Source organism: Suillus plorans, assembly GCF_016647745.1.
Source record: "Suillus plorans strain S12 chromosome Unknown HD556scaffold_125, whole genome shotgun sequence".
NCBI classification, from domain to species: domain Eukaryota; kingdom Fungi; phylum Basidiomycota; class Agaricomycetes; order Boletales; family Suillaceae; genus Suillus; species Suillus plorans.
In genome coordinates this window covers 23,071-44,527 of record NW_024537509.1, presented here as the reverse complement: position 1 = coordinate 44,527, position 21,457 = coordinate 23,071, and the positions used below count along the sequence as shown (strand labels likewise).

At 47.0% G+C, this 21,457-nt stretch overlaps 7 protein-coding genes across 7 annotated transcripts; 3 read left to right on the top strand and 4 right to left on the bottom strand.

Moving 5' to 3' along the window:
• Positions 1-549: 549 nt before the first annotated feature.
• HD556DRAFT_1461181 (uncharacterized protein) lies at positions 550-4,490 on the top strand (the record flags this gene model as incomplete). The annotated part of the gene is made up of 14 exons (XM_041308250.1): positions 550-584; positions 819-837; positions 894-1,268; positions 1,321-1,419; positions 1,455-1,504; positions 1,557-1,722; positions 1,780-1,928; positions 1,982-2,379; positions 2,442-2,630; positions 2,680-2,818; positions 2,865-3,157; positions 3,260-3,526; positions 3,578-3,824; positions 4,244-4,490. The coding sequence occupies 14 exons, from the start codon at positions 550-552 to the stop codon at positions 4,302-4,304; spliced, it is 2,487 nt and encodes an 828-aa protein (XP_041152383.1). The 3' UTR covers positions 4,305-4,490.
• Positions 4,491-4,585: 95 nt separating this feature from the next.
• On the bottom strand, positions 4,586-6,001 carry HD556DRAFT_1461180 (uncharacterized protein; the record flags this gene model as incomplete). Its single annotated transcript, XM_041308249.1, has 6 exons — positions 4,586-4,956; positions 5,066-5,150; positions 5,280-5,418; positions 5,546-5,588; positions 5,639-5,839; positions 5,899-6,001. The coding sequence occupies 6 exons, from the start codon at positions 5,999-6,001 to the stop codon at positions 4,586-4,588; spliced, it is 942 nt and encodes a 313-aa protein (XP_041152382.1).
• Positions 6,002-7,883: 1,882 nt separating this feature from the next.
• Positions 7,884-10,983, bottom strand: HD556DRAFT_1451281 (uncharacterized protein; the record flags this gene model as incomplete). The annotated part of the gene is made up of 6 exons (XM_041307925.1): positions 7,884-8,257; positions 8,306-10,046; positions 10,110-10,403; positions 10,452-10,729; positions 10,788-10,876; positions 10,922-10,983. The coding sequence occupies 6 exons, from the start codon at positions 10,981-10,983 to the stop codon at positions 7,884-7,886; spliced, it is 2,838 nt and encodes a 945-aa protein (XP_041152381.1).
• A 458-nt stretch (positions 10,984-11,441) lies between these two features.
• On the top strand, positions 11,442-13,719 carry HD556DRAFT_1314694 (uncharacterized protein; the record flags this gene model as incomplete). The annotated part of the gene is made up of 8 exons (XM_041300984.1): positions 11,442-11,498; positions 11,554-11,937; positions 12,006-12,047; positions 12,126-12,158; positions 12,194-12,343; positions 12,398-12,560; positions 12,858-13,231; positions 13,282-13,719. 8 exons carry the CDS (start codon positions 11,442-11,444, stop codon positions 13,717-13,719), a joined length of 1,641 nt encoding a protein of 546 aa, XP_041152380.1.
• Positions 13,720-13,860: 141 nt separating this feature from the next.
• HD556DRAFT_1451277 (uncharacterized protein) lies at positions 13,861-14,290 on the top strand (the record flags this gene model as incomplete). The annotated part of the gene is made up of 2 exons (XM_041307924.1): positions 13,861-13,872; positions 13,931-14,290. The coding sequence occupies 2 exons, from the start codon at positions 13,861-13,863 to the stop codon at positions 14,288-14,290; spliced, it is 372 nt and encodes a 123-aa protein (XP_041152379.1).
• Positions 14,291-14,697: 407 nt separating this feature from the next.
• HD556DRAFT_1250677 (major facilitator superfamily domain-containing protein) lies at positions 14,698-16,032 on the bottom strand (the record flags this gene model as incomplete). Its single annotated transcript, XM_041298954.1, has 6 exons — positions 14,698-14,801; positions 14,859-15,391; positions 15,451-15,557; positions 15,615-15,748; positions 15,803-15,869; positions 15,922-16,032. The coding sequence occupies 6 exons, from the start codon at positions 16,030-16,032 to the stop codon at positions 14,698-14,700; spliced, it is 1,056 nt and encodes a 351-aa protein (XP_041152378.1).
• A 3,451-nt stretch (positions 16,033-19,483) lies between these two features.
• HD556DRAFT_1451275 (uncharacterized protein) lies at positions 19,484-21,302 on the bottom strand (the record flags this gene model as incomplete). The annotated part of the gene is made up of 10 exons (XM_041307923.1): positions 19,484-19,652; positions 19,704-19,777; positions 19,828-19,998; positions 20,052-20,299; positions 20,353-20,373; positions 20,428-20,478; positions 20,528-20,617; positions 20,669-20,851; positions 20,895-21,147; positions 21,195-21,302. 10 exons carry the CDS (start codon positions 21,300-21,302, stop codon positions 19,484-19,486), a joined length of 1,368 nt encoding a protein of 455 aa, XP_041152377.1.
• Positions 21,303-21,457: the final 155 nt, after the last annotated feature.

Sequence of the window (21,457 nt, the reverse complement as noted above, 5' to 3'; positions counted from 1 at the left end):
TTTTCTGGAAAGGATTTTGGTTGGGTGGTACGTGGTCTTGGTTCAAAAGAAGTAGGGAAGTCGAATGTAACTAAAAGTCCTGCCAGTAGAACCAGTGGCCAGTTGGACCAAAACCCATGACTTGGTAGGACCAAAACCCACGCTCAAGTACTGCTACTGATACTCTAATATTACTATTGCGCACTAGTCACTCACTATGGGCAAGCACAAGCAAGAGCGCGACAAACTCACACAAGCATGGTCTGATCTCAACCAAGCGAATCATGCTGCCCGCCAACGAGCTTCACAACCACGACTGATCGAGGAGACGAACTCAGATACCCACCTTCTTTACCACAAAGTCCAGTCACACACAATCACAGGACCTGGTTGCATTGCAGTGCAAACCAATTATATATGCTCGCAAACAGATGCTAGCGTCCCTAGTGGCCTTCAAGTCCCGTCGCAAACACAAGAACCTGAATTCAGCTTGGACGACAACTTGGATGCTGCATATTCTGTTTACGACGATTACATAGCCGACACATCTTGTGAACCCAAAAAGCGAAAATGAACAGCTGGTGTAAGGTGTCGTATAGTATAAGGTTCGGTTACTGCACTAACACCATTTGCTAGGACAATCCTCTTGCACTTTGGGTTCCAGAACGCGAGAATTTTCTTCTTGAGCTTCTCCGATTGGATGGACGTGGCGACTACATTTTTCATCAAGTCTGTGAGGGCCACGATGGGTGCCAGGAATATCCGGAATACTGATGTCGGGATTGTTTTGGCACGGCTTTGTATTGCAAAGGATGTACACTGGCAAGACATTGAGAAAGTCCATTGCACAGACTTCAGGTCAGTTCTAAGTCGTGCATTCAGAGCCTTAATTTGCTTAAGGGATCCTACTATAGCATTGGGTTGATGGGCACTTCAAGGACACTAGCCTCAAAACCCTCGGTCTCAGAATACAGCTTGGTCATCGAGTCGGAGAGCGTTGTTACAACCCAATTTCGACAGTATTTTACAACGACTTCGTCATTCTTGATGTCAATGGTGTACATTCAGTCGCAGTAGACTTCTGTGGATGTGAGACAGCACAATCACTAACCACTCAACTCCTCCACATCCGGTGGTTTCCAGCAACATCCGTTAATCCCAAAACGGCCGTGACTTTTCGGCTCCTTCACCACTTTCATATTCTCTCATTTGAATCAAAGGCATCGGCCTTTGAGTATTGGCAAACACTGTCACGGCTGTCTGACAACTCTGGTACCGATCCTCCTAAGGTGAGTACACATACTTATCTTGGCCAGGACTGCAAATCTCACTCGTGTACAGGATCGCTACGAAGCACTACTTCGGATGATCAAAGAATGGCGAAACTTGACCTTACTCAAACGATTCGGCCGTGGGCATGATCCTGAAGGTCTCAACCTGGTTCCTGCGCGGTCCTTTGTCCTGCTTGTCCCCAGCCAGGTAAAAATTTACCGCAGGGCTGGGAGAATGCAAGTCCTGACAAACAGTTTGTTAAATTCTCTCATTGTATGCTATGTTACTTAGTTCTGTGTCAATAGGTGGCTTTATGGACTATTTGTTGCGATTGATGCCAACTTTCGGTTGGCGCAGAAGAATGTTTCGTCAGATATAGCTGATCCTGGTCTGAGCAATGGGTGGTCATATTTCATCGAGGAAAAGGGATACAAGGGCTTCCTCCACGAAGTTGGCAAGCAACCGCAAGAGGTATGTACCGCTAGTTTCTTTGTACTTGCTGCAAATTTAAGTACTAATTTCAAGTAGAAAAGCACATGTGCAAGTCACAATGCTGTCAACCTAGCTGAGACAAAGAACTCCCGCGGTCTTGCAGCGACAGGTGCCGGGACTGTGGATTGCTCGTGCCATAACTTTAAACGACCATGCACTGTTGGAGACCTTCAGAAGGGGGAAAAGTACGTACCTGAGCTCTTTTGCCACATTTTGTCCAAGTCTGACACATTCGTAGATACGTGAATATGGATTATCTATTTTGTTCTACCATGCAGTTTGCAAAGGACCTCATTGTTCTCAACATCTCATACGATATTGCTTGCCAGTGGAGTAAGAATCTCCGAGAACGAATAGTCAAGTACCCAGATCGTATTCATGTCGATTGCGCCAACAAATTCGTCACGTTCCTTGTCCCGAAGTTCCATCTTCCTGCACATATACTGGCATGTCAAATTACTTATTCGCACAATCTCCTAAGGGGCATGGGCCGGACTGATGGCGAAGCTCCTGAGCGTGGCTGGGCTAACATCAACCCAATAGCTACAAGCACACGCAAAATGGGTCCAGGCGCTAGACGCGATACCCTCGACGACCACTTTGGTGACTTCAATTGGAAGAAAGTTACCAATCTGGGTGAGTAGTGTTTAGTCTACATAAGATGTGAGCACTATTTGATTATGGCAATGATTTAATAGGTGTTAGTCTCTTGCAAAAAATCAAGGCAGCTATACCAGAACGTGACCAGCACACACGCGATTTTCGCGAGTTCAATGATACCCTTGTCGCAGAACGGCCAGAAGAAGTATCACAATGGAAGATTGCTATTGAAAGGTGGGAGACGGACACATCTACTAGTACCAACCCCTTTGGTGCAACCACAACGAGTGAGCCAGTGTTTTGAGTTTGCATATTTGACTGACAATTTTGATTCAGCTATGACACAGGCATCCGTCAGGCTACGTCTTGCTCAGAAAGAAGCCGAAGACCTCGAGCGTGGTGTCGACTATTCCCTTCATAGTGAGATATTGCCCATTGTTCTCATTTCTATGGGCATTGGCATGGAAGAAGAGCAGTAAGTTTAGCTACTCTTGGATTCACAAAGAATTAACAATATTCAGATATCGGCTTAGATGGGACATTTCAGCCCTTGGTGCACACTCAACCGATCTCCAGCGCTCAAAGATACAAGATCGGACAAATGCTCTGCAGCGCAAGATTGAGCAATGGTGCCAAGTTCAACTTTTGTATATGCCCTCGGCATCCCGTGTTCGAACCACCCGCAGTTCCAGTGCAGGGACTTCAACGGAGGAAAAAGCCCATGAGATCGATCTGTTGCTGCCATCCAAGTTGAAGGAGCACACCCGAGACACCATATGCGATGAACGGCTCTGTCGTTTTGAATGGGAGCTACGTCGAGGACAATCATTTGATGCACTTGACGACCTTCGCCGCCATCTTCTCTTACGGACTCACCTGTACAAATTCAAGGACACAAATATTCGTGGTCAATGAGCCAACACACGTGCTGCCGCTGTAATCGGGAATGTTGAGCGCCACATTTTAGAAGCCGCAGACCAGTATCGCAGAGCAAGGAACGCACTCCAAAATCTGCATCAGACACTTGGAGAGCATGACTGGCAGGATGTCTTTCTGGTACTGGAGGTGTCACACATTCATAGTATGTCAGAAGGCGAGGTAGGGCAATCAGAGGGAAATCGTACTCTCTCTTGGATCTGGAAGATGCGTGGTGTCTCTACTGCAGGAGATGTTCTTACGGATGGTGAGCAGTTCTCTCCATCATGATTCAAATAGATCTGAGATGCTTCAGTAGCATTACAAATTGAATGGTGCAAAGCAAGGGCACGCGCAAATCGCTGGACGGAGGAGGTCGAGTTGTTGTTAGAGGAAATGCGGCGTGTCAGGGTATTTCTATCCTGGCATGCTACATGGTGGGACGAGCAAGCAGACCGGAGAGTTGGATTGCCTGCTGCTGAAGCGGAAGGCATCAATGGGTACGCGAGACGCCAAGCAGTGCTTCGAAGAAACATACGAGACGCGTTCACGAGCATGTGGGGCGTGTTCGTGGCCCCCACCACTACGGTGACAGTGACAGAAGGTCCTCTAAGCGTTGTCGATACACGTACCGCTCGTACTACCGCTTTATAATGTGTAAATATGCGTTTTTTCAAAAAATCTATCTAGGGATATGTCAGACCAGAACAGGTATTTCTCTCTATTAAGGGACCGAACAAAAGAACAGGAGCTGCGACCTGTAACACGAGTTACCCGAGATCACAGATCTTGGACAGTGTTGATGAGATCTATCATAAACTTAGAATGGAAGAACACTTAGTTAGGCCTCAAGGGTGTTATGCATAATGTCGCAGGACACTTGCCTCGAGGGCATTATGCATAACATTGCGGGACTGAGCATCATCCATGCATAACCATCACATCTCTAATCACCCATGGTTATGCATTACCCTGCCATGAACAGGTGTACGCTGATCAAGCCATTTGCGTCCTCGTCGAAGACTTCGGATAAACTCAAAATGTAGAAAACTGACAGATATTTCAAGCACCACTCGTCTGCATGGTCTACTGGAGGGGACTGAGTGTGGGGTGCACTTGATGTCACTTTTGGGGCGTGGAGCATCATTATGCAGGTTGGAGAAACATTGTGTGAAATAATCATGGAGTTCTGCGATGAAGTATAGTATCTTGACACTTGTTGATCATTTCTTGAAGATGATAAGTAAGTATGTGCTTCGATCACGCCTGCACAAAGACATGCCATTTCTTTCCAGATAAATTGGAGATGCTAGTGAGATTGACCGAGTTAGTGATGCATAGAATCGAGTTTCTTAATCCTTACTGGATCCTTGGCCCGTTTAAATTTGTCACCGAGAGCCAACATAATGCGCGTTTCAGAATCCTTGATGGCATCTTTGATCTCGGCTGTCTGTTTATCGAGCTTGAACATGAAGAGCGCACAATTCTTGTCGAGTAAGCTGACTACAGGAGTGCGCAATTCGTGAAGCAGCGAGGCATCAAGGCGGTACTGCTCCGCAACCGATCCGTTCGCCGATGGGGTTTGTGAAGCAGGCTTGCTGACATCTTTGGATGGGGCATCAGAGCGTGCTTGAATCTGTGCTTCCTGTTGCTTGGCGAATTTCACTAGCTCTGTTAATTTGTCTTCGCTTTCGAAACCTGGATCCATTCCACTGCGCATGATCACTTCTTTTGCAAATCTCTTTTCGCGTTCGGTTTCAAAATATTGAGCCATTGCACCGTGAAATTTCTCTCCTTTCGCGTTCACCTAGCGTCTTGGTGAGATCCTCCAGCTTTTTGATCGCAGTGTCGACTCCCAATGCCGTCCTAATGGCCAAGGCATCCCAAAGTTCCTGTATACACTGGGAAAAGTTCCCACTAATCACGAGGAACTTATCCGCCCAATGGGATGATCTGAAGAATTTCAGGATGCAATTATCAATCCGGCGAGAAATTTAAGAATTCAAGATCAACTAACCGACAAATTTCGACTTGTAGTATTTGTCGATGGCATTTCCGCAATCCTCGACATTGCGCTTCATTTTATCCAAGACACCATCCAGTCGGCCCCGAATAGTGCCACAAGGTCCCATGATGTCCGGGTCTCTAGTGTCCTTAAGTCTATCAATGGATCGAATCAGCGAAATTTGTGTTGAGTGAGCATCAACCAATGAACTGAAGAAGCATATTCATCATATCAAATGCCTTTGCAAGCATCAAACAAACTGTACGATCGTTCTCTCTTCACCTTATTTCAAAATTCACGACAGCCTTGAAAGCGATTATAGCCACTGGAAGTCATCTTAGCCGAAGTAGTAATGTCAACAAGTTTAATACTCACCACTAACAAAGGGATGGATCTGTTGCAGAGTATCCAAGGCATCCATCACCTTCTTTGCCTCTCCAAAAAAGTCATCCATATTCTTCTTCAGGAGGTCCGCAACCATCTGGTCAGCTGAGGACTGCTGGATGACTGCAGCATTGTCATCGTATAATGTGCACGCTGATCCAACTTCTTGGGTGGTCTTGGAGATTAAGTTCCCTATGCGAGGACACGATGATCTGATTGTTAAGTGGGTGGATGGAGTGACAGCGACGGACCGGCCTGGTCCACATTTTTGAGCATTCTAGCTGACGTCGATTTAGAACTTGTTAGGGCATCATACAATGCCTTCTGCGCTCGTTCCGTGGTAATAGCGGACATGACTTGCTATTAATGAACCTCAGATTCTGTAGAAGAGAAAGAGGTTGTTAAGCAACAAGGGAGGTGAGTGAAATAAAAAAGACAATCTATAAACGAGCTCACTAGTTGGTTTATATCCATAGAATCTGATTCTCATAGGCGCTGAACCTCGTGTTCCATCATAGATAAGCCTTATTCTGCATAGCGGCGGCATCTGACACACAGCGCTAGATGTGTATAATCACTAGGGAGTCAGGTTGACCCCACCATTAGCGCAACCTGCAAAATGGTCTCCCCTAAATGAATGAAGATAGCCGCACAGAAGATCACTAGTATGTAAATTTGAGCGAGTGCTAGCGCTTGGGGCTTCATGCAACTCACCAAAGTTTTGGCGTCAGAGGGAGTCTTTTCGGGTCATAGACCATATGTCCGAGTCATTTGCATCTTTTTCTTTGGATATATGTGGTTGATGCGGCACATTGTGACACATACTCGAAGTGCCGTCTGGCAGGACTCCGCAGGTAAGCATAAAAGGAACACTGCGATGGAAAGGGTCAGTAAATAAAGATTAGATATCTCAGTGATCTCGGCAAGTTTTTCACGACAGGATGATTTGTAGTTTCTAGTTTGTTGCCTCGGAGCCAGAGGTGATCGCTCCTAAGATGCACTCAGGCTAATAATTTGTGGGTAAGAATGAAGTTGCGCAACACTGATCTGGCATAACACTTAAGCTTCATGTGGCAAGGCACAATTTGCGATGAACGTGATCGTCACCAAGTGTCTGAATTGCGCGAGGGTACTCCCACCGATTATGCAGCATTGAAATCCATTGTTTATGAAGAACTTCGCCCTGACAGGATAGACAGGCCATAGACGAAAGAAAATACGTAGTCGTTCGTTCTCTTTTCAATGCTAATCAGTACTCACGAAGGTCAACTTCCAGCTAGTATACACAGCCACCCGCACAGAACCTTGGTCATCAGAAAAGCGTGGACCTGATAACTGTTGACATTGTAAAACTCGAAGCGCTATGTATGTTAGGACAGTTGGGTTATGAGAAGGAAGCCAGCGCTACTCACCACACACAACGCAACCGCGGCGACGTCAAACTCTACCGACCGTCATGCATCGATGCCAGGGGTATCTGATACAACAAGATATGCAAATCTCACTTTGGGATGTCACCGGACGTCGGTGCAGACAAACCAAGGGTACACGAATATAGCCTTGGATGTAGTAGTATTCTTCAATGACGGTCATCAGGTCGTAACTGGTTCCTGTGACTTGACTCTTTGAATGTAGGATGCGCAGCAAGGGGGTGGAGTTCGTCATCCGGAGAGATAGCGACTGCTGTTTTCTTCTTCGAAAGTGAATAGATCATTGAGTTCAGAAAGATGAGCAGCTTGAAATCAAGTCAGCTGCAACCACACTACCGCGTCATGCAAACCAAAAGTATCAAAGACCATAAAATGGAATTTAGCAAAGGTCTTCAGTTGAAATATTCGATATCCTGGTGACGCGTGATACATAATGTGAAATGAAAGATGAACAGAGTGGAAAAGGCGTACAGCAATCGTCATATTATTATGTCCTCACTGTGGACGAAAATATGTGAGTACCACATCTACAACTTTAGCCGCTCAATGAGCTGGTCATTGAACGCTCGGTTTGGGATAGTTCAGGGATTGGTTACGGCCTCAAGTTTTTTTGGAAAAGATGGACTAGCCGAGGCATGTCACGATCCGAAGAACCAATTCACCGTGCGGCAAGATAGAAATACCAGATTATCGAGTTATCGAGTTATCAAAATCCAGATCAGTGATCATGATATGATCATATCATTGATAATATTGAAAATCGTAGATTGAAAAACATGACTATGCCAGTAGAAAACTAAGTAAAGCTAGATATAATCTGCGTGCAGTGTGTGGTACCACTCTTTATCAGAGAATGAATTGAGATAAAAATCATCGTAGCGTTCAAGAGATGTCACTGAGGTGACAGAGCGATCCAATGTCGTTCCATAGATTGGTATCAGTTCTACAGCGTGTGTGACATCGACAAGGCGTACTATCTTCCCGATCCTTGTGCGAGAACCATCAGGCGCTGTATAAAACGAACGTAGAACTCGGTACATGGCAATGTGCGGCTCAGCTTCAGGGAGCGCAGTTACTTTGAATAGCTGAACATACAGAAAAGGATCCTTGAGCTGGACTGGCAGCTGCGACCCTCGTGTTGACAGTGCGAAAACCATTCTAACTTGAGCAATGCATGGCGCTAAAGCGATATCAGTACCTGGAATTGAACAGAAATTTGAAAACTTACTAGACTGCGGGTTAGCACCCGTAGGTTGAAGAAGGACAATATTGCAGTATCCATAAGGATAAGTATTGGATGGTGGAATGGCCTGAACCTGCTGGCTCGGCATGATATTACATGGACGGAGTCGAGAATGGAGCTGCAGTCTGAATTTGAACCAGACTTTGAGCAAGCGACTATGAAACGGCGAGTTGCGACCTGAGACACCATCGAGATATTGTGAAAGGATATGTGGAAAATTTGGGAGATGGTATAGTTGAGCAAGAGCGGTGGCAGAACGATCTGCAAGATCGTGGGCAATTGTAACGTGGAAGGCAGCATTGGCTTCGTCTGAAAGTAGTCCCTTGAGAAAATGATTGCAAACAGGACGAATGGCTTGAAAACGTTGCATTTCCTGTGGCGCAACACGCGCTATCCAACTGAACGTCGGGTCCATATCAATGACTTCATCAAACTCGTCATCCATAACGTTGACGAGAGACATCCCCTGTTCACGAAGGAGGGCGTAGAAGTCGAATTGTCGCATCACGTCCTGGCGATGAATGATGTTGACAACCTGCTGAGTGAATGTGGCCCATTGGTGACTTGTCCGTTGGAATGGTGTCTTGCAATGTGTGATCAACAGCCGTTCACTGACATCTGCGGAATATTGGATTATGGCTCCTGATTTATGAATAGAACGTGCGAAGGAGTTGAAGAGCTCGAGTTTTGGGATCCGAAAATGAGCTATTGGACCAGAGGTTCCCGTGCGAGCCTGTGCCTCTAAGATGAAGTGTTTGTAGGTATGAAATTCGCGCAGGGAGTCAGACATGCTGTTAATGGACGAGTCGGTGAAGGTAGGAGCCTGTGCTTTGTATATGAAATCTATAAGCGCACGGACTGCGCGAGTGAATCCAGGGGATGTCACACCCACAATAGTGGGGACAAGGGTTCGCTGGATATCGCGATGTTCACGTCCAGTCATCTGGTTAACATGAGAGACGCCATCAGTGAAATGACGTGTGCCAACACGTTTATGCTGGCTGCGGAACCGAGCATCCAGCTCATTAGCGCCTATCACCTCCTTGCACCACTTCAGTATGTGATCAAAGAAAAATTTGTGGCCTGTGTGCAGTATCTTGGGGACAAGGAAAACCGCAGGGTCAGCAAACTTCCAGTCACGCCAAAACGGTTTGTGAACGCCGCTGAGGGACACCTTCTTTGCTGCCTCCTGGAATTCCCGGAACTTCCAGGGATCGAAAACCTTGCCAATCTCATGCAGCTGCAGTAATGTAGACATGCCATTACGGGGAGGGTGTGTGATGCCGTCGTCAAATTGTGCAAGTGTGGCTAACGTCGTTGGTGAGACACTTTTCGAGACGCAGGAGATCATGAGTTGTTCAGGAAGGTCGGCAATGTGGGCGATGAGCGGTGTGAATGCATAGCACTGGCATCCCATCGGGTCTACCATTAATTCACCCATATGAGAAGCGATCTTCAGCTTTTCGAACACCATGCCCATGCAACTATGCCAGAAGCGTGCTTCCAACAATCCTGCGTAATCACTATTTGTGATGTATTCCGGACTCAGGATATATGCAACGCACTCCCATGCATGCGAGGTTGCCTTCATACGGATCTCAGAGTGGATGTTGCCGATTGTGAGAAACGTTGGGTGCATCTCAAGTGAGCCGGTGTGTCGAGTTACTGGAGTCTTGTCTGAAGCGAGAATTATAGGCACTATAGTTGCGCCGATTGGCAACTTATCCTAGAAATAAATAAATTTAGTTAGATGTGACCACATTGACGAGGATGTATTGAAGTCACTTACTTGAATTTCAAACACGTGTTCACACGACATCCATTCTCTGTATTCACGCTCACCATCATCGTTTATTTCGTAAGGGTCGTATTCCATGTGGTTGGCAAAGATCGGATTGCCAAAGATATGGTGAACAACTTCGAGGGCATCTCGCCAGATGAGATTCACAGGATGAGTAGTCACATATCCATCAGTATGCATGGGTGTACACCGCCATTGAGGAACCTTTGGTAATGCGTCCATGAATGTGAAGAGTTGCTTTGCGGTCTTAAAAGACAGTGGCCGCTTCGCCTCTGCGACCACCTGGAAGAGTAAAATCAGCCCAGCCAATGTGAATTGATTGACACGAACCCAGAGAAGCTTTAAAAACCTGGTAATCTGCCCCTGGTTCAAGTTGTCACATAGAAATTTTGCGAGCTCCCACTCTGCTGTATCTGAGAAGGGGTAATAGACATTGTGTTTACGCATCGGCTCGAAATCGTCCTGCTCCATCCGCTTGAATGTATTGGGCTGACCAAGCTTATAAATGTAACCTGACGAATGATGGAATCGCCCTTGTCGTGGCCGATCTTCTGATGCTTGGGGGATGCGGAATGCAATTGGAGGGGGGATCAATCGGTGAGAACATCCTGGATAGAGGTACTAGTAGTCAGCGCATTCAATTTTGGGAGTTAGTTGGCTATTTACCTGGATCATCAGAAAGATGAGCACAGATATCCTCTGCGCTGTTGAAAAGATTAGAGCAGATTGGACATTGGACTGCTTGGCCGAAACTACTATGTGCTGGTCAGTCTGACTAAATCCAAAGCGATATTACTTACTCAATGCTACTGAGTCGCTCAGCAGCATGACTGTCACGACCAGGAGAATTGTGTGGGTTCATAGCAGCAGTAATGCAGAGTGATGTTGGTGGACGGTGCACTGTGCACCGTGACGGTGTTGAACTTCCTAAGTCTTTCAAACACCGCTGCCACGCCACTTGCTCATACACTCACAGCCAGCCGTATATTCATGAGTAGATTCACTGTCAAGACTCCTTCAAACCGTTCCTCGAGCCCAGCCAGCTCTCTTACCTGTGTGGACCTCTCGTCCTCGTTTCATAAAGACCACGCCAAATTCAAGGACATGGATGTCTTTGGCACAGTACATGAAATTTCATTGTCCCCCTCCCAAGCGCAACACTCTCTGGACCCTCCCTCTCCACCATCTGGCACTAAGTCCCCTTTAAACTTACCCAAATCCCCCGTGAAATCCAAATCCCCCGTGAAACCCAAATCCCCCACAAGATTCGAGCCATATTTGAAACGCAGGGCGACTGCAGCTGCCACAGCTGACTTTGCTATGAAATCTCTGCGAGGCCAGACTGCCAGAGAGATGAATCCTGGAGCCGCTCTGATGGTGAGTTATTATTTACTGTGCAGTGTTAATTAAATAACTGATATCGCATATACAGGCCAAAGATATCTTTACTCGCGGCCTTGACGATCTACCAGATGAGATGATACGTGAAGGTGCAAGGGCACAGTATGCTACTTGTGAGATATCCAGACACCATCTCGCTTCCTTGACTTGGGAGCTTGAAGCAAGCAGCCGCTGGACCAGCTTCCTGGACCTTGCTAGGAAGTTCTTGAAGGAGAAGCATGCATACTCCGAGAGAGATCTTCTGATCTGGGAACAGACCTGTACCAACCGTGGGGTGCAAGATATTTATGAAGACAGGCCCTACCACGAGTATGCAGCTACTGAAGAGACTCTTACATTATCGGTACTCCAGGAACAGGCTCGTCAGTTGAAACAGTATGTCGAGGAACGAGGCGTAGATGATCTGTCAGATGACGTAGATGATCTGCCACATGACGGAGCTGACTCTGATGGCTGCCGCTATGATTTACCCAAGTGGGGCAGTCCTACCTTGAGCCAGGGTATTACGTTCGAAGATTAAACACTGTGAGCATGAAACGTATCAGCCATCATTTCTCGTACTTATTTTCCGGTGATTGTTGAATTACATATTATTTCTCGCAGCATCATGATGTAGCCATGCTGTATACACTCTTTGTATGCGTTTTCTTGTACGTCTCATACCAAATCAGTATATCGTTATCGTTATCGCGATCATGGCCAGGCCATCAGTTCTAACTTCTCATGTTGACCACGATCAAGCCCTGTTCACGACCATCATGCCACCCAAAGCCATGCAAGCACCCAAGAAACCGAGACGTAAACAACCACAAAACTCGAGGGTAATGTTTCTGGTATCTTTCGGTGTCCGTCTTACTAAATCGTTGATGTAACAGCAAGTGCAGAGGCCTGCCAGAGGTAGCAATGAGAATCCGTGTTTAAATAATGATGAAAGTCAGGTTGGACGCCCTAGTGAACAAACCAACGATCCAACACTTGTGGACGACAGATTATTGTCGACTATGTATGAGGAGGAGATGTACTTGTCTGATGAAGATGGTCCAGAGGTAGAGCGCTCGCCATCGCCACATGATCAGCCCCCTCCTTTCGCGCAGCCTACCCACCAGCAGCACCTGCCTGAGCACAGCTCAGCCTACAGGCAGCCTCTGAACCACTCCTACCAGCAGCTGCCAGTCGGGCAGACTCATACCCACTATTCAACGCCCAGCCAGTCATCGAATCCTCTCTTCCAGCATCGACAACCATATCAACAACTCCCAGCGCACTAGCCACAAGGTGGTAATATGTATTGATGTTTAATCGATGTGCCACCTCCTCCCACTGTGCGTGGTGCAGAGCGTCTCAGTAGCCGCCTGTGTGATGATCAGCAGCCCATGGAGTACCAGCAGCCGCCAGTCAGACAGGCTCATCCCCACTATTCAATGCTCGGGCAGTCATCGAACCCTCACCTCCAGCATCAACAACCATACCAACAACTCCCAGTGCACCAACCGCAAGGTGGTCACATGTTTCAATGTTCAATTGACGCGCCACCTCCTCCCACTGTGCGTGGTGCAGAGCGTCTCAGTGGCCGCCTGCGTGATGAGCAGACACGACCTATGCGCACGTCACCGTATCCCCTCCCAGGATTACGCAAAGTGTCAGTTTTTGGCCCCCGCCGTATTGACGAAGGTTACCGTGACCAGTGGCAGAACACTGGTGTTATCTATGTGAGTTGAGGTACATCTCCACCCCTGCCACTGATCTTACCTCGAACTAGGCTGGAGCAGATAAGAACGTTGCACCGAAACGCCCAACTGCCAGAGATCTTCCGCCCATACCGTTGCCTCCATTGGATATCACCGTCCCTGGTCCACAGCAGCCCACCCTACCACACTCCCACCCAATCCAGTCTAGCAATGCAACGCACTCTCATAACGATACCGGATCTTCAGACGCTGTTCCCCCCCAGCAGCAAGAGCCTATGCCCGTGCCTGCCGACCTGGTCAATGAGATCAGCAATAGCGCGAGGTCAAAAATGCGACGTTCAGTACTTTCAGACAATGGCATGCCCACGAACGAGGAGAATATTGCAATGGCGCGCGCTGCGCTATCAAACGCTATTGCAACTCACGCAACTATTCCCCCTGGCCGATACTACCTCCCAGACGAGGATAAATTCATTACCTCGCTCACCAAAATCACGAACACCCTGTGAAATGTATTCAAAAATACTGCACGCACTGTCGTACTGTCTGCCTATGACCTCGAGCTTGACATATGGGATACATCTTGCGAAATCACACACAAGCGAAACATCGTGCCTATGCTCACCACACATTTACAGTGTTTATTCAAAATGCAAGAAATGGTGCGTCCTTTGTACAGATGCCTATTCATAGCAGTGTGTAGTATTGACAAGTAGCCAGACGATTGGTGGTGTTTTGAAAAATGTTCCAGTGCTCGAACACACTGGACTCATCCGCGTTGTCATGGATATTCTTTGGGTCAATGGCTTTTACAAAGACCTTGATCTCCAAGATCTTCAATCTCTTGATGGCGCCATTGCCCTCGCAGGTGCCGCAATTTGTTCGGCCATTCAAGAATACGAGATGGGGGTTTGGAAACGCATTGATTTTTCTACAGCGAAGTCAAAGTCGACATATACATCTATTAAGATGTATATGACAGAGACGATTTACACATGCGTTGAGCTTACAGAGCGTTTCCACTGGATCAAGGTGAATATGAAAAACCGTGGAGTATCGAGGACGGGCATTGTACTGTAGTGTATCGTGTATCGTGCATTGTGTATCGTGCATCATGTATCATGCATTGTGTATCGTGTATCGTGTATCATAGTGTATTGTACTATCGGGGCTTGATGATAATGCGATTGATAGGCTGATCTTCAAATCTTTGTCGATTATCATAATCAGTGCGCTGATCTGTGCATATTCAAAATCTCCATAGTTTTACCTCATTGCCACTAAGATTCCACCAATCGGCAAGCTGCATCACTGAGTCGTAAACGTTCGTAACACATCAAACTTCTTCCACTACTAAGCGAGAACTTAGGTGTTTTACAGATGCCATTGCTTAAAACAGTACGTAATATAATTCCGATTATCATCAGTGTTTTTTTGGTCAAAAAGCATTGCACGACTTCTCGTGTACTCGGTTTTCCATTGTGCACCTAGGGTTCCGCAGGGGTAACACCGCGGGTCGGAAACTCAACCTTATCAGCGAGAGTGAGAGAACACGTGTAAGATAGGGAGTAGCTAAATCCAAAGATAAGCCCTATCGCGAAATTGAGTCTTGACATCATGTACACGAGGAGGACAACCCTTCACTCACCATTAGCAATGAGAATTAAAACATTGTTCTTGCGCGACAGAATTCGAAAGTATGGTGGAAAGGGGTTGATGTCCTTGAATGATAGTTTGACGTCGTCCAACCCTGGTGTAGAAGTTACCGCTGAGATATTATCTGGAACATCCGGCAATTGGAGCTGCTTCTCGGCATCTTTGATGGGTGTTTGGTCCTTGCTAGACTCGTTCCCGACGATGGTAGATTTGTTTGTACTCCGAACGCGTTCTTTGGAGGCAAGAAGTCGCTGTAAAGCGGAGCAATAGGTGAGACTCCGCTCGCGTCGGTATGTATCCTTGAACAGGATTAGGAAGGACAAGAATACGACTGCTGAACAGACAAGCAGGAAATAGAAACAAGCGCGCCAGCCCAAGGCTTGTGACAACGAGCCGCCGAGTATAGGGCCCAAGGCGGGTCCTAAGAGAGGTGCAGCAAAGAAGATACCCATCGTGCTCCCTCGCTCGTGAGTGTCGTAGATGTCAGCCAGGGTCGCAGCCGAAATAGCCATGGCAGCGCATGACCTACAGGAGAGGGAATCAATGATGAATTAGTACTCAGTGCTTTTTGGATAAATGCTCACCCCGCAGCTTGAAGTGCTCGCATGCCGATCATCACCTCGATGGTATTTGAAAGTGCCAACGCGACACTTCCTACCACGAACAAAGCCAAAGCTACCAGATAGACAGGCTGTAATAAACGAGTTTTCATTACGCAGATCGGAAAGTGGAAAGCATCTAGACCAACCTTACGACCTTTAATTTCACTTGCGGCGCTCCATATCAGAGGAAAGTTCCCCTGTATGATTAGGAAAGCCGCCAGTGTCCAGCTAATCTGGCTGCTTGTCGCATGCAGATCTGCTTCTATCGCTGAGTTCGAGGCTGCAAGAACATATCAATATCAAACAACTCATTGTAGAAAGACATGTGACAAACGATTTTGGATGTTAGAAGCTAATGCAGACACCATTGTAGCCAGTGATACAATGCACAAAGTTGTTGTCTACAGGTACAACGTCAGATTAGTTACAGAGTGCTTCGCGTGATACACGCACTTTTCTGGCAGGACTCCATTGACGGGGGTCATCGTTGACTGGGACATGTTCTATGTCAATTGTACTAGCTGCGCTTGTGGACACCTCAATATTAGCGTCTTGACGTAACATTGTGGGTTCGGACACAGAACATGCGTTGGCAACAGTTGGACTAGCCATGAGTTTGAACAAGTTGAAAAGGACGATGCAGTGGAACCGTACCCGTACCCGCCACGGGTACGTGTACACACCGACCCGTAAGCACCGCGGGTACAGACCTGCACGTATGTTATTCCATCACTGTCTGTAAAATCAGCGGTAGTTGCACGGAAGCCGGCTAATTCTTCCATCTGTAGGGTGCGGTCAAAGTGGAACTTTTTCTTATTCCTGGTAAGGGCAGCGACTTTTCAAGGACATGCGAGAGGCATAAGGTGTCTGAGGAGGTCCTGGTGGCAAGACTCGCGCCATGTGACGACATGTCCGTCTACTCCGATAGTCAGAAGATTCTGCCTGTTAACAAAGAGATCAGTATTTGGACCGTTTAATTTTCACAAGCACACGCACAACAGAATACAACACTGGTCTCCTCAATAGAGTCATTTTCTGCAAGGTCTTCTGTTTGTCGTCAATCAACATGCTAGTTGGACAGTGCAGACATGCATACCGATACTGGCCAGTTGATCCACAACTTGATTCATCTGGTCTAACGTCCAGAGCATGAACGGACGAGACGCGATAGCCTCGACCCACTGGCTACCGCGAGTGAGAATGACGATCCATTGGTGAATCGTTCGACTCCACAGTCTAAAGGTCTAAAGGTTTGAGAAGAAATACACCAGGGTCTAGGAAACTGGCGACAATAGTATTACATAATATTGGATCTGAGACTGAATGTCATTATTGATTATTGTTTGCTTCGATTAATTGTCACATCTTCATCGACCACTCACGACTCACGAGTCACGACCGCTATACTGTGCTATAAACGGAACAATTACGGTAAGAAAATTGATCGATCTTTCCAACGCCCCTATTGATATTATGTAAAATGACAGCCAAAAAACATGTCCCGCGTTTTGAATAGTCCTCACGTCAGCATTAACGTCGACAACATCGTAAGCTTAACGGTCATTCTCACCCATACCAAAACTCCCATTTTACAGACGCAACTTCAATACCTCGCGTCAAAGGCGGTAATGTAGTCAGTACCACGTCACCGTGACGCAGTTCCTGATTTACAGACTCGAGGTCCCCAACACGCCAACACCGTGCCTGATGAAGCGGTTGATACGCGACTGTGCACGCGGTTGCGCTAACCTGACACAGCGCCTAAGATCGGCATTGCGCAGGGTGAGTCGTTGTTTTATGGAGAAACCTTCAAACTAAATGATGCGCAGAGATGAAGCTTATTCAAGCTGATACCATAGTCCATGACCCTAATCATGCCCCTCACAATACCAACCACCTCTTGGCCTTCTAGAATTACATGTTACTAGGACTGACACACATATTTACATAAGGGAGCCTCCGATGATCTATGAAGATCATCAGCATCGCGCGCTGTAAGCCATCGTGTTATTGCAAAAACTCTTAACTGACAAAGTGTGCAGGGATGCATATACGGGCTCAGGCTGATACCAATAATCCCATCTCCTATCATATCATATTACAAAATGCCAACCAATTAGGCCAGTGATGGATAAATGACCATTGGCATCAGGACGTACCAAGTGAATACACGCTCCAATCATAACAGTAATATTGCATAAAACTTACTGCCTTGGTGACAGTTATAGGTATTCCATGCTTCAATTTCAGGGACGCCTGCATCGATCTACAAACATGCCAGAAGGTAGTACATCTGACAATGCATCCACTTTGCGCGCATTTCTGAGATGGATACGGTAGGGGCGTCCTCATCGTATACATGCCGCTCCCAGGCTCAGTGTAGGGTCCAGGGTACGTACCACACACATATATTGTGATCTGACCCACGCTCAATTGCATGCATAATTCCTAACGTGCCATTAGGAAAGGTCCAACAAAGGCATGTAGTGCAGATCTTCTTTCCCCAGCTCTACAGTGCAGACGGTGTAGTTCTGGTGTCTCAAGACGATTTGGCCCTCCTTTACGACCATTGCCTGCGCCCCACACTATTAGAGGTTCTGCTGGAATTCGCTGATCGGGCGCCGACATCATACGCTACCGCATACATGCAATTAAAAACTCGCACCAGAGGGCTCGCGTTCAACACCCTAGACGTCCCTTGAAATAGATTGGAAGGAGTTGCTGCAATACCAAATGTCATCCTACGAGTCTTGCCACCAGGACCTCCTCAGGCACCTTTTGCCTCTCGCATGTCCTCGAAAAGTCGCTGCCCTTACCAGGAATAAGAAAAAGTTCCACTTTGACCGCACCCTACAGATGGAAGAATTAGCCGGCTTCCGTGCAACTACCGCTGATTTTACAGACAGTGATGGAATAACATACGTGCAGGCCTGTACCCGCGGTGCTTACGGGTCGGTGTGTACACGTACCCGTGGCGGGTGCGGTGTTAGCGGGTACGGGTACGGTGTTGAGTTTCCGACCCGCGGTGTTACCCCTGCGGAACCCTAGGTGCACAATGGAAAACCGAGTACACGAGAAGTCGAGCAATGCCTTTTGACCAAAAAAACACTGATGATAATCGGAATTACATTACGTACTGTTCCAAGCAATGGTATTCACATATTTTCGTCCACAGTGAGGACATAATAATATGACGATTGCTGTACGCCGTGGGCTGGTTCGGTCACGTTAGAACCATTTGAGACGCAGCGAAGCACAACCACTCACTAAGGAAACAAAAACCCACGAACAATCTGTCCTGCGAGCTAGGTCGTCGACCAATGAGGTATGGCAAGCCACGTGAGTGGACGAATCCTAGCACGGTGATCTCATCGTTTTCTTGTGTTGTATCCTGATATCTGAATCGACTGACCTTTTGAGTTCTACGTAGAGTTCAGCCATTTCAGCATCCAGAACATCGTGCCGGTGATCAAAGATGGTACAAGATATAGCGAGACGAAAGTTGCACAGCTGGCAGAGACGAGTCCAACAATCTCGAAACTGACGACGCGTGGAACTGCGAACACAGCAGGAAAAGCGAGGAGCGTTGTGATGGGTGGATTAGATGAAGAATCGGACACCTCAAAGGCCGCCGTGCAGTGTACGTTAGCGCAACCGCGTGTCAATGGTGAGGTCGACCTGACGCGAAGGATGTAAATCTAAGGAGTGAATTAACATCGCCAGCAAAGCAGACTGACCTAAAGCGAGGGTATCATTCATGATGCGGCAATCCCCGATTTTCCAGTGCGGGAACTTCGAGGATATGTAGGAATTGGCCGGTCGGTGGTAAGTCTTTGCAGATTGCTCACTCGCTCACCCACTCGGGCCCAGGTTTGCGATTGTCACTGATTCTAATGGTAATGGCGCGCTCACGACCCACGCCCAGTTCGAGATCGCATGTAGTCTGCATTCTGATGTTGTAATTGAGAGTGTGATACCTATAACTACATCCTCTAGATTTTTCAAGACAGAGATATTACTGTGGCCGCATCCGAGCCAGACTTGGACCATAGCTAGCAATCACCAATACAACTAAGAGACACGCCACGATGCAAAGAGTAACGATGCATGCAATAATTATGGGTGCAGATGGACTCAAGTCCGTAATGACACCTGAAAGAAATCCCAAGATGGACCCGATCACACTAACCAGTCTATGAGCGATGCAACGTGATCATGACCAGAAGGTTGCTTACCTTAGTACACAAAAAAAAGTGGGTATGCTTGTAATGATGATAAGCATCATTTTCTTCTTACGAAGGTAATATGCCTAGCGGACAATGTCAGGGTCGGGATGCAGAAACGTGAAGTAAAGCGAACCGCAAAATCTAGGGATCCCATTCTCTCGCCGAAGTGTTGCACCATATTTCCTGCAAAAATGCAGCCGACACCTAAAAGCAAGGAACAGGAGCACAGCGTCTGTGCGATTGCTGATGTTCCTAAACCTGGAATAGCAAGGATGGCGACGTCTAGGGCCATTGAAACACCTGCCTGTAGGGATGAGTAAGGGGGTGTACTTGTCTGTGATACTGGCAAAATCGTACCAGGGTTATTTGACTTTTAGCTTGGCTGCTGAAGTCGTTGACAAATCGTCGAACTTCTACACCATTCACAATTCCATCAACAGAAGTGGTCTGAATGCGCTCAATAGTGACTGGCACGCACAGCACCATAGCTGCAGCATTGCCGATGAACGAAAAAAGCCTATTATTTCGAGGCCTCTCTTTCACAGCGTGCTTTCGAATCAGGCGAGCCTCAGGTTGGTTATGGCGATTGAGATATTGGTAATGGCCTATGTGCGTTAACAAATCAATGACGCCTTATGTATGAGAAGTAGCAACTTACGTAGTATGTACAAGATTCTGCCTGTTAACAAAGAGATCAGTATTTGGACCGTTTAATTTTCACAAGCACACGCACAACAGAATACAACACCGGTCTCCTCAATAGAGTCATTGTCTGCAAGGTCTTCTGTTTGTCGTCAATCAACATGCTAGTCGGACAATGCAGACATGCATACCGATACTGGCCAGTTGATCCACAACTTTATTCATCTGGTCTAACGTCCAGAACATCGAAGCGGCGGTAGATTGACTTAAAGTCGTTGCTTCTGTGCTTGAATCGGTTATTCTGATTGTAACTGTAGTACCACCGGGCTCACCTCCGAGATAGCAGCCCATCTCTCTCCTTATGCGTCTCACTTGTGAGGTGTTCATTCGGAAATTGTGCGGAAAGAATTCAAAATGTTTCCTGTGAAGTGGTGAGCGACAATCCAGTGAGTTCATTTTGATTAAACGACATAGTAGGTCAGCCACTCGCCAATATTGGGCCTCCAGTTCAAGTCCTGCATAATGAGCGAATGAAAACGCAATGTGAATACAACATACTTTTATGGCGCCATTTGCTTGGGTTGACACATTCTCCGAAAAGGATGTGACCATCCATATCCTCTAACCAGGTGATGATCTGGTGGTCCGGGACCACATAGTAGTATTGAAACCTCTGCTCTCCCATAAAAATAGCCGGGTACACTACCAGCACCCACCCATCTTCTTTCGCAGCCGATCGTGATGCATTGATGAAATCATCGAGCCTCTGTAGATCCTGGTAATGACCAATGTTCATCGAAGTGTAAGCATTCTAAACGTCCATTAGATGACTACATCAGTTGTACTACAAGAACGCACCTTTCTGTTGTTATAGTAATATGTACCGCCCAGTGGGTGGACAAGTTCCTGCCAATCCCTGATCATGGGGGGCCTGTAGATGGCGTTAAAGGAGATTGGCGGGAACATAGGTGACTGACGAAGAGAAATAAATCTGCCTCGGAGGGATCAGAGTATCGTCAATTTCATTATCCGTACTAAGCATGTCATTGAAATTGAGAACTATCACAATATTATATGCATACTCACAGCATGACCGCTTCAGCGTACCGGGGCAGTTGCGT